The sequence below is a fragment of the Emiliania huxleyi genome, assembly GCF_000372725.1.
Source record: "Emiliania huxleyi CCMP1516 chromosome Unknown EMIHUscaffold_124, whole genome shotgun sequence".
Taxonomy (NCBI): domain Eukaryota; phylum Haptophyta; order Isochrysidales; family Noelaerhabdaceae; genus Emiliania; species Emiliania huxleyi.
The window spans coordinates 372,558-384,215 of record NW_005201349.1 but is presented as its reverse complement, the minus strand read 5'-3'; the positions used below and the strand labels follow the sequence as shown (position 1 = coordinate 384,215).

The following is an 11,658-nucleotide window of genomic DNA, read 5'->3' as shown; positions in this document are numbered from 1 at the left end:
ACCTCCCCCGCCGCCTCCCTCGCCGCCACCGCCCTCTCCGCCTCCCTCGCCTCCCTCGCCGCCGCCGCCCTTCTCGCCTCCCTCGCCGTCTCCCTCGCCGCCGCCGCCCTCTCCGCCTCCCTTGCTGCCTCCCCCGCCGCCGCCGCCCTCTCCGCTACCCTACGCACGAGCGTTGTGGGCGCGATCGCTAAAGTGAAGCATTGAACGCAGCCTGGGCAGATTTGGCCTGAACCCATCGCTGAAGCCCATCGATCCATGTCACATGCGGGGTGCACCTCCCGCAAGTTGCGCGGCAGCGTTGCGTTACGAAATCGCGTTCATTGGCTGTGCACAGCCTCCTTTTGGGCAAGCACCACCCGTTGGTGTGCTTGTTATCTTTGCAGGGCTCAGCCTCGTACAGCTCGTCGCCCGGGCAAGAGCCACGCAAGGGATGCTGAGGGGTGCCTCTGCAAAATTGCTGCTCAGCCCCGCCACAGGTGCGTGCGGGGTGGATAGTGCACATGGAAGAGGTGTTGATGGTGGCTGCATCGCAGTGGCTCCTCCTTGATGCGACGTGCGACCAGGCTTCAAACTCTTTTGCGCTGGCCTTGTCCTTCAAATGGACGATAGCACTGGTGGGAGGCGACGAGACCAGGCGCAAGCTTGGCAGCTCTGTCAGGCGCGCGATCGCAGCCCCTGTCCACACATCTTCGAAAGGCAGGCAGTGGCCGCACTCGCGCCCGCGCGTAATCTGCTCATATTCGGCAAAGGTGCGAACGGCTGCGGATGCACTGTTGGCTGCTAGTTTACTGCGGACCAGGTGCCGAGCAAGACTCTGGCTTAGAAAGTTCAAGGCGCCCTTTGCAAAGGCAAAGGGTCCTAGCACCTGCTGGTTCATCCGACAGCTGCCAGTGCCGCGCGGAAAGTCGAAGCAGAACCAAGTCGGTGTCTGCCGCGTCATGTTCCAGTGATAGCACTCAAAGTTGCCCCAGTACGTTGGCGTGTCGGGTGGGAGAGCTTGGAGCTGGCGAGAAATGCTCGGCAAGTGCACAAAGGTATCGTCGTCCGCCTTGCCAACGTACGCCGCCTGCGGAAAGGCAGACAACGCGCACGAATACCAGAGCCTTAGAGAGATCAACGGTCCCGTCCCTCGCGGCAAGGACGAATTCGCTCGGAGCAAAATAACATCGCCGTGCGTCTTCGCCTCGAGGTTCACATGAGTGGGAACACCGAAGCCGCGCATGACAAAGCGGACGGCAATGTCGGGCGAAGCGACCGGCAAAATGTGGCGCCGCCACGCATCGCGAAGTCGCTGCTGTGGTGCGTGCGAGAGGACGCCAAGCACCGCAAGAAGGGTACTGTCATTCTCGCCAACGCCAGAGAGACACTCTTGCTGTGCGTTGGTCGGCACGTTGTCAACCGAAACGAGGCCGAGCATCAGGACCACAAGAGCAAACGCAAAGGCTCCATTCGTCGATGGCATGACCAATGCTGCGAAGGCAGGCAGGGAAGGCGTGCAGCAGTGGCTGATGCTTCCTCAGCTCTACAACTGTCCGGGTACCCGGGTGAGCTCTACGGGTCGACTCAGGCGTCTTCTTCGCTGTTTATTCACAGCACGACCCAAAGGGAACCGAGAGCCCAGGGTTGTGCGTTTATGTGAGAGCCGTGCTTGGCCAGTGTAGCGTGGATCGTGCAGCGGGTGAGCAGCTGTCTTCTTTCTTTTTTCTTTCTTGGAAAAGTGAGGGAAGAGAGTGACAGCGAGAGAGGTCGAAGCTCGAAATGACTCTTAGAGAGCGCTCACTCATTGCGTTAGCCGAGTCACACGCTCTGATGCAAGAGTGCACTGAGTGGACCAATCTGTCCGGCCGTGGGCTCAAATCCGACGCAGGTGCGACGCGCCAACGGCGTGCTGAGCGTGCTTCCAAATGGCACGGCAATGCAGCTCGACGCAGGCGATCACATCGTACTCGACCGTCAGAAAAGGGACGGCTCCGTCATATTTGTTGTGCACGGTCCGGCCGCGGCGGCGCTGCCGGCCGCACCGCTTCTCGAGCTTCTCAGCGTGCGCGATGCGGACTCGCTCGTCGGTTCCGACGTGACCAGCGGCGTGAAGCTGGTCCTGCTCGTGGAGCACGCGGCGGATGCCGCCCACGACGTTGCCTATGTGTGGTTTGCTTGGGACACGCTGATCAAGTACGAGCGCGCGGCCGGCACGGAGCCGCTGCGGCAGCTCGCGGCGCGGCTCACGCCCGGTGGTCGCTTCTACGAGGCTGCAGCCAAGACGGAGTGGGTGGACAAGCAGCGAGTGGACGAGGGCCTCAAGCCGTGGCGGAATGTCTGCGAGTGGAAGTGCAACCCGCCGCACACGTGGCAGAGCTTCTCTCAGGACGCGCAACGCCTGGCATCCGCTGCCGCGTGCGGACCACGCGAGCTACGCGGCGCTCTAGAGGCCCTCGCACCTCCGAGCTCGGACCATCTCCCGCCTGCTCGCGAGGGGAGTGGAGGCAAGCGGCGGCGCAACGAGCCGCCGTCCGCGCCAGGGCCGTCTGCTGACGACGACGGCGGGCGGGCGCTTTGCCCGCCGTGGGAGCTGCCGTTGGGCGAGAGCCGCTGGTACCTGACTGCGCGACACCTGCACGGCGGCACGGTCTCCTACGGGGGCCGCAACATCACGCCGAACGAACACAGCAAGCCGTGCAGCCTGGCCGCATTCACGCCCGAGTACGTTCCCGCCGACCTCGCCTCGACACTCACGCGCCTCCTCGATGGCGTCGACGTCGTGCCCTTCGACGACTCGGCGCGCTTCGATGACTCGGTACAAGCACCCGCGACGGTCCCCAACGCGTTCGGCGGCATGCGCCCGCCCAGCTCGCCCTCGCGCCTGGCGTTCGCCGAGGCGGAGGGCTTGACGTACCGGTACGGCAGGGTGCGGTACGTGACGAAGCCGACGCTGTGGTCGGAGGGCGTCGCGGGCCGGCCTGAGGAAGAGGCGCGGCTGGGCTGGAGCCCCCGCCCCTGCCCCGCGCGAGAGGATCACTGTCCGCTTGCCTCCCCCTCCCCCTCAGGCGCAGCTCTGCCGGCTGCTGCGCAGGCTCGCGGCGCAGCTCTCGGAGCGGGAGCTGAAGGGGAGACCGCACAGGTTCAACTACGTCCTCGTGCAGAGGCGCGCTCACCCACGCGCACTGGGCATTGCACTTGCCATGCCGCCGGGCTCTTGTTGAAGGACGTGGAGACAGAGGGACAGCTTGGTCCTTGCTATCGTGTGGAGGGAGTTCACCTCACTCTTCCCTTACCTTAGGTACGCCGGTCGCGACACGTGCCTCTCGTGGCACCGCGACAGGGCGGAGGCGCAGGGCTCGAGCGACGCGGGGCAGGTCTAGACGAATGGACACCTCATTAGAGACCGTGGCGCGTCCCCACCCCTTCCGTCCTGGGGCAGGTCTACGATACGCCCGTCGCCTCCATCTCGCTCGGCGCGTCGCGCGTCTTCGCGTTCTGCCCCGACGCGTACAAGGACAAGCAGCCGCAGTACGGGCTCCGCCTCTCGCACGGCTCTCTCCTCGTGATGACCGCCGAGTGCAACCGCGAGTACGCGCACGCGCTGCTGCAGGGCAGCACCGCGGATGGGGAGGGCGCGCGCTACAACCTCACCTTTCGGTGTATGCAGGGCGGGCCGCCGGGGGTGTGATAGAAATGTGAGAAAAGTTGCCTGAGCACAGGCCACAAGCCGCCTTGAGGACAAACCTCGAGGGACAAGCCTGAGCTCCCGTCGCTGCGCGCACTGCGGGCCGGCAGAGAAAGGAAGAAACAAGAAGCGAGACGTGATTTCTTCTTCTCCTGTGTTAGTGCCGCGAACCGCGCGGTCCGCGTTAATTCTGTTCCTTTTATTGGAATATTGATTGCCAGTGCGGCCAGTCCCGCGCCCAGGAAAGGAAGAAAGAAAATAAACACCCAAACGGTGGGATGGCCACAGTGCTGTGCTCTAAAATTCTTTCCCTAGGGTAAAGTACATTTTTGTGGAAAAGAATTTGGACACGCTCTCTCTCACAGCAGACAGGCTCGACACAGGTGCGAACTGGCGCGTGCTAGCATAAATAAATAAATAAAACGGGCACGCCAAACGAGGGGTGGGAGAAGGACAGGGTCCCCACCTGCACGAGCAGGATCTTGCAAGGACGATCAGGGACACAGGGGAACGGGAGCGGGGAGCGCATCGCGACACGGAGGGGGGCTGGGCAGGGTTTACCCACACGACAGGGTCCCAGGGATTCCTCTCTCGTATAGGACAGGTGCTAGCGAAGAAAGAAAGAAAAGAAAGAAAGAAAACAGACACGCCAAACGAGGGATGGGACGAGGACAGGGTCCCCACCTGCACGAGCAGGATTTTGGAAGAACGATCAGGGGGACAGGTGGGGCTCTCCTGCTCCTGACAAGGGACACGACAGGCTCGCAGCGCGGTGCGCGGTGGACTCCCACATCCACTGGCGGTCTCATCTCAGTCTAGCGACCTGCCTCCAGCTTGTCGCTGGCAGTCTCTCCTACCACAGGCACACTGACACAGGGGTGGCAGGGGCGGCGGCACGAGTCTCCCACATACTATGCGGGCCTCACTAGAGGTGCGGCCTGTGCGTGTCCTCGCCCTTGAGGGGGGAGGGGAAGGGGCTGTGTGTCTGTGCATGTGCATGTGTGTGTGTGTGTGTGTGTGTGTGTGTGTGTGTGTGTGTGTGTGTGTGTGTGTGTGTGTGTGTGTGTGCGTGTGCGTGTGCGTGTGCGAGCCGCCCTGAACGCCACGAGCGCGCCGCGAGCGCCGTAGCGACCGCCACCCAAAAGCGGAGGTACATCAGGAGCCGCAGCCGGCCTGCTCTATCAGCCCCGCAGCCGCGGTGGCGCGACCGGACCGCGGTCGCTCCAGGCGCCTTTTGGCCCCGGTTCGAATCGCGGTTGGCGCGCGCCCTCGCGGAGCGACGCGTGGCGCGCGACGCCCGCGCGTGCGCGTGCGCGCCCAGCCGAGCCCTAGGCCGTATGCCGTCTGCCGTCTGCCGTCGGCCGTCGGCCGTCGGCCGTCGGCCGCCGGCCGCCGCCGCCGCCGTAGCGGCGGCGAGCGCTCGCCTTTTGCGCGACGCGCAGTGTGGACGCGCGCCGCCCAGCGCCGGACGTGCCGGAGCCGGTCCGGCGCGCGCGCGGGCGGCCAGCGCCTGTAAACAGACAGCTGCCGCCCACACGTTCAAAGGTGCTAGCATTTGTGGAAAAGAACCGCAGAAAATTCTTTTCGTCGCGATGTCCACCCCGCCGCGCCGCCGCTCGCGCCGCCTCGCCTCCGCCGCCGCCGCCGCCGCACACTGCCCCCTCACCGACCTGCCCCCTGAGCTTCTCGCGCGCGTCATCTCCCGCTTCGACAGCCCCGCCGACATCGCTCGCGTCGCGGCCGTCTCGCTGCTCTTCCACGCCTCGCTTGCGCTGGAGGGCATCCGCTTGTGGGCGCGAGAGCGCGGCTTCGAGCTGCCGGCGCAGCCAGAGGACGAGGGCTGCGCCGTGCGGTGGCTGTGCTGTTCTGCGCTGCTGTGTGAGTCCAACCCGCCGGCGAGGGCGGCGGCAGGCCTTCAGCACAGCCTCTTCATCGACGGCGAGGGGCGGCTCTCGTCGTGCGGCTCGGCTCCGTCCTACTTCCCAGGGCTGCTCGGGCACGGCGAGGGCGTGACGCGGCTCAACACGCCGACCCGCCTCCCTTCCCCGCTGGGCGGTGAGCGTGTCGTGAGCGTGTCGGCTGGAGGCGGGCACAGCCTCGTCCGCACCGCCGACGGCACCGTCTGGAGCTGGGGCCGTGGAGGCTTTGGCATGCTGGGCCATGGCGACGAGCAGCACCAGCTGCTGCCCAAGAAGATCGAGGCCTTTGCTGGCCAGCGCGTCGTCGCTGTTTCGGCGGGGAACACACACAGCCTCGCCCTCGCCGCCGACGGCGCTCTCTGGAGCTGGGGCTATGGATACTTTGGCCGGTTGGGCCACGGCGACGAGCAGCAGCAGTGGCAGCCCAAGAAGGTCGAGGCCTTTGCTGGCCATCGCGTCGTCGCCGTGTCGGCTGGAACCGCGCACAGCGTCGCCATCACCGCCGACGGCAGCGTCTGGAGCTGGGGCCAGGGACACTTTGGCCAGCTGGGCCACGGCGACACGCAGAGCCAGCTGCTGCCGAAGAAGGTCGAGGCTTTGGCTGGCCAGCGCGTCATCGCTGTGTCGGCTGGATACTTCCACAGCATCGCCCTCACCGCCGACGGCACCGTCTGGAGCTGGGGCGATGGAGGCCACGGCCGGCTGGGCCACGGCGACCGGCAGGACCAGCTGCTGCCAAAGAAGGTCGAGGCCTTGGCTGACCAGCGTGCCGTCGCTGTCTCGGCTGGAGGCCGGCACAGCTTCGCCCTCACCGCCAACGGCGCTGTCTGGAGCTGGGGCGGTGGAGCCTGGGGCCAGCTTGGCCACGGCGACGAGCAGAGCCAGCCGCTACCGAAGCAGGTCGAGGCCTTTGCTGGCCAGCGCGTCGTCGCTGTGTCGGCTGGAAGCAGCCACGGCCTCGCCCTCGCCGCCGGTGGTGCCGTCTGGAGCTGGGGCAAGGGCGAGGACGGCTGCCTAGGCCACGGAGAGGACCTGTCGAACCAGCTGCTGCCCAAGAAGATCGAGGCGTGAGCGCAGGGGTAGTTAGCTAGAGCCGAGAGGGTGGAGGTGCAGCAGCGGGTATGTTCTGACGAAAATAAGAGAATGAAAAAAATGCTTTTCGAGCTCGAGTTTTCGAGATGGCTGTCTCCGAGATCGAGATTCGAGTGTGACGGGTCTCCTACGGCTTTACCTTGCTTCATTGAGATGGCAGATGCTGCTGCTTTGGCACCTCCACCTGCTGATATAATGCACTTTATAATGCTGAGGACGAGCTGACGAGCTCGGGGTGCCGGGGCGGAGGCATGTGGGTGGTGGAGGCGGCGGCGGACGACGGGGGGGGGGGGGGGGGGGAGAGGAGGGCGGAGCGAGCAGAGAGAGTCAGGGGAGAGAGGGGGGGGGGGAGAGAGTTGAGAGAGTGGAGAGGGAGGAGAGAGAGAGAGGAGAGCCTTTGAGCCTTGGCACCAGCCAGGCAGTTGAGTTGGCCCTGGCACCAGCCCTGGCAGTTGATTTGGCCTTGGCACCAGCCTTGGCGGGCGGGCACGCGGGACACATGCACAGGCGCCAAGGGGCGCAGCGCCGACAATCACGGCGGTGATTGCGGCGCAGGTGGGGGGACGGGAAGTCCGTCGGCGTTGCCGCGCTCGTGCGGCAATAGCCGGGTGGAGGGGGGAGCGTGCCGGACGGGGCGTCGTCCCGCCGTCCGATGGTCTGCCGTGCCCCGCGCAGCAACCGTCGGGCGACGACCCGGGGGCCAAAAACCCGGCGACGACGGCGCTCTGGATGGGGCGTGACCTCCTGCCTCCAACCTCCTTCCTTTTTTGAGCAGGTGTGCCGCCGCGCGAGCGACGCTCCGAGATCGCCCGAGATAGCGCGGCGCGGCCCCGAGATCGCCCGAGATTGCGCGAGATCGCCCGAGATCGCGCGGCGCGGCCCGAGGCGAGGTGGATGGGTTGGGAGCGGGGGGCACAAGTGCTCAGTGCGGTAGATGGTGAGCTCGGGGCGCAAGAGGTGGCCTGTGAGCCATCCGGCTTACATTTACCCTGCGTTCTCGCACATGGAGTGCGAGGTACTTGGAGCACTTGGAGTGCAGTCATTAACCTCACATCCAGGGCCGGGGAGCTAAGAAGCGCACCCAGCGAGCCGGATGATCGGCATCGTGCTACGGGCTAGATAGAGAGCCCTGACCCCTACCTAGCTAGGGGGGGGTGCGCGTTCGCAGGGAAAGGGCCGTAAAAGTAAACACGGTTCTCCGAGGGTTGGTTCTGCGCTTTGGGTGTCCCGCGGTCAACGCTGCCGCGCGCGACTTTGCGCGCGAGGCGGCGCAGCTTCCGGAACGCCCCCTCTACTCGGAGCTAGTAAACACCAGACACAAGCATGGAGGTACTCGGCTTTCAATCCCAAACTGTCACTCCCCTCTCTCCCGGCCGGGGTGGGGCGCGCGCTGGGGCGGCGGGTGTGGGCGAGTGTGCGGGATGTCTGTGGGCCCGAGAGCGATATGCCATGTCCGCCTTGCGTTGTTTCATAACATCGAAGGCTAAGCTCATAAAAAAGTGTCCTCTCATCAAGCAGCGCGGCTTGGGTCGGGGTTAGTCCAAAGCACAGTGCGGGAGGGTGTGAATAGACGCCAAAAAAAACAGAGGTCCTGCCCGCTCATCAAGCGTCGCGGCACTTGGGTTAGTCCGACATACACCGATGCGCGCCGCAGAGCACCGGCACCGGCGCCGCCATTCGACGAGCTCGCTCGACTCGAGACGAGCCACCTACCCGGGCGACCGATCCGCCCTCGACGTGACGGCGTGGGTCAGCTACGTGTCCAATCGCGACCAGATCCACCAACACAACAGCCAAGTCGAAGCGGAGCGGCAGGCGAGGAAGAGTGCCGAGGCGGCCAGGAAGGAGGGGCTGCACGAGCTCGGCCGGCTGTGGCACGTGCTCATGCACGGCGTCCCTCCCGACCAGCCGGCCGAGCCGCCGCCCGCTCCGCGGGCGGCGGCGGGCGACGCTGGCCTTGCAGACGCTCTGGCGGGCGGTGGCAGCGTCTTTGCTGCGGGCGGACTGTGCGCGTGGGCGCGGCGCTTCCGGGAGCAGTGCTGGAGCTCCGCCTCCGCCTCCACCCGCTCCTCGAGCGAGCGCTCTGCAGGACCTTCCGGCGCAACGCCGGGCGCCGAGCCGCCTCCAGCCGAGCCGCCGCGGCTGCCTCGTGCGGTATTCCAGCAGGCGTTCGCGAGCGCGGGGAGCGGGAACGCGCCGCTGGCGAGCCGGCTCTTCGACATGTGCGACGCCGAGCGGCGCGGCTCCCTCTCCCGCGCCGACTTTGCGGCCGGCCTGCACAGCCTAGAAGCGGAAGACGCGTCCTCGCCTCCCCGACGAGCGCCTTAGAGGTCACGGACTCCGCTGCTCCGCTGCACTCAAGCCGCGCTCACGCCCCGCCGTTGGCGTGCCCTGCAGGCCTGCTGCCCCTCGCCGTCGACCCGAGCGCGCTCTCCCCCTCTGAAAAGCTGCAGGCGACCTCTCGGAGACGCGAGCCGAGATCTGGCCGAGATCTGGCCGAGGTCTGGCCGAGATCTGGCCGAGGTCTGGCCGAGGTCTGCCCGAGGTTTTTAGCCGCCAGAAAAAGGGTTTTCCCTTTAAGCCTTGCCGCCCTTTGGGCGCCTTTTTGCCCGCCAATGTTTTTCCGCCTGCCGCCCCTTTTTGTTCACCGGCGGGTTGCCCCGCCCGCGGCGGTTTCTTTTTGACGGGTACCACCTGGACGGTTTCTTTTGGGGCGAAGGGGGCGGGAAAAGCCCCCCCTCGGGGGGTCAAGGGGGGCGGGTGCCTCCCGAATAGTTCCGGGACGGGGGAGCGGGAGGAGATTTTCCTCCCCCCCCTCCTTTCCGCCTGGGGATCGGGTTTTTGCCCCCCCCCCTCCCTCCTCCTTTCCTTTCTTTTCCTCCTCCTCCTCCTCCTCCTCCTCCTCCTCCTCCTCCTCCTTTCCGCCTCGGGATCGGGTTTTTGCCCCCCCCCCCCCCCCCCCTCTCGCCGCTGCTCAAGGAGAGAGAGAGGGGGGCCGTGGCGCTGACTCGGCGCCTCTTGCTCTCCGTTAGGCCTCGGACACCTCTCGCCGCAGCAGGCCGACGCCGCAGCAGCCACGCCCCGGCGACACACGCCCGTCCCACGTCCGAGACGCGTCCGAGACACGTCCCGCAGGCTGACGCCGCCGTCGCAGCCACGTTCCGCGCCGCCGGGGCCGCGAGCCGAGGCGGGCTACAGCACGCGGAGTTTGCAGCGCTGATGCGGCAGCAGCCTCGGCTGGTCGATCGGACGCTGGAGGCGATGCGGCTCGAGGTGGGGAGGAGCCGAGAGGAGAGGAGCCGAGAGGAGAGGAGCCGAGAGGAGAGGAGCCGAGAGGAGCCGAGAGGAGCCGAGAGGAGCCGAGAGGAGAGGGGCCGAGAGGAGCCGAGAGGAGCCGAGAGGAGACGAGATCAGCCGAGAAGAGCCGAGAGGAGCCGAGAGGGGCCGAGAGGAGAGGGGCCGAGAGGAGCCGAGAGGAGCCGAGAGGAGCCGAGAGGAGCCGAGAGGAGCCGAGAGGAGCCGAGAGGAGCCGAGAGGAGCCGAGAGGAGCCGAGAGGAGCCGAGAGGGGCCGAGAGGGGCCGAGAGGAGCCGAGAGGAGCCGGGAGGGGCCGAGAGGGGCCGAGAGGAGCCGAGAGGGGCCGAGAGGAGCCGGGAGGAGCCGAGAGGAGCCGAGAGGAGCCGAGAGGAGCCGGGAGGAGCCGAGAGGAGCCGGGAGGGGCCGAGAGGGGCCGAGAGGAGCCGAGAGGGGCCGAGAGGAGCCGGGAGGAGCCGAGAGGAGCCGAGAGGAGCCGAGAGGAGCCGGGAGGAGCCGAGAGGAGCCGGGAGGAGCCGGGAGGAGCCGAGAGGAGCCGAGAGGAGCCGAGAGGAGCCGGGAGGAGCCGAGAGGAGCCGAGAGGAGCCGAGAGGAGCCGAGAGGAGCCGAGAGGAGCCGGGAGGAGCCGGGAGGAGCCGAGAGGAGCCGGGAGGAGCCGAGAGGGGCCGAGAGGGGCCGAGAGGAGCCGAGAGGAGCCGAGAGGAGCCGAGAGGAGCCGAGAGGAGCCGAGAGGAGCCGAGAGGAGCCGGGAGGAGCCGAGAGGGGCCGAGAGGAGGCGGGATGGGCCGAGATCACGCACGAAGGAGAGAGAGCACCCGGGATCGCTCGAGATCGCCCGAGATCGCTCGAGATTGCCCGAGGTTAGGCGCCGTACGAGGCGGCGCTCGACGCGCTGAACGAGGGGCGGTGAGGAGGCCTCCTCATAAAAGGTCTACTCTCCCCCGGCTTCACGCACACTCGTGGGAAGGCTTCCGAGCGCCTGTCCCATGCCACACGCATGTCCCTCGGCGGGCACATTCTTGTTGCTCCGACGTAGCACTTCGGCGTGCGGGCCGTTGTACTCAGTCATCGGGATCGGCAGAGGCTCGATAAACCGAAAGCGACAAGTCGAGTTGCTCCTGCTGTGACTTGTGTATCGCCTGTGAAACACAGGCGCATCTCTGTGCGGCCTTTTCGGGTGGCTGACATTGGAGAGTCGCTCGGCGCTGTGTCGCAGACCAGCCACTGACCCGAGATAAAAAAGAACGGCCCCACCGAGGGCCCACACTGGACAGTGTTTAGTAAAATAGTTTATGTATGTAAAGAGTGAATGCAGAAGATTGGACAGGGGAGGGACGCGGCCAGAAAGAGGGCGGGCGCCGAGGTTCGAAAGCCGGCGCTTTCGCGCGTTCGAAGGGGCTTTGCACGGAGTTTGTGCGAAATTTGCGGTTGGCCTTCGCCCTGCGGCGAGATGGCACCGCAGGCGGCGTGCGTGCACGAGGGCGGCGGCGTCGAGCGCCGAGCAGCACACCACGAGCGCGAGCGGCAGCGCAGACAACGCGAGGCAGCGGGCGGCACGACCGAGCCGGCGGCGGAGGAGGCGATGGACGTCGAGGCGGTGAGCGCCGCGGACGTGCTGGCCGGCGTGGAGGAGAGCGGCCCGAACTACGCCCTTCCGACGGCGAGGGAG

General features: G+C 66.5%; 2 protein-coding genes across 2 annotated transcripts; one reads left to right on the top strand and one right to left on the bottom strand.

Moving 5' to 3' along the window:
- Positions 1-187: 187 nt before the first annotated feature.
- Positions 188-1,462, bottom strand: EMIHUDRAFT_225461 (hypothetical protein; the record flags this gene model as incomplete). Its single annotated transcript, XM_005789934.1, has 1 exon — positions 188-1,462. One exon carries the CDS (start codon positions 1,460-1,462, stop codon positions 188-190), a length of 1,275 nt encoding a protein of 424 aa, XP_005789991.1.
- Positions 1,463-1,915: 453 nt separating this feature from the next.
- On the top strand, positions 1,916-3,667 carry EMIHUDRAFT_225460 (hypothetical protein; the record flags this gene model as incomplete). Its single annotated transcript, XM_005789933.1, has 4 exons — positions 1,916-2,914; positions 3,045-3,118; positions 3,278-3,353; positions 3,419-3,667. 4 exons carry the CDS (start codon positions 1,916-1,918, stop codon positions 3,665-3,667), a joined length of 1,398 nt encoding a protein of 465 aa, XP_005789990.1.
- Positions 3,668-11,658: the final 7,991 nt, after the last annotated feature.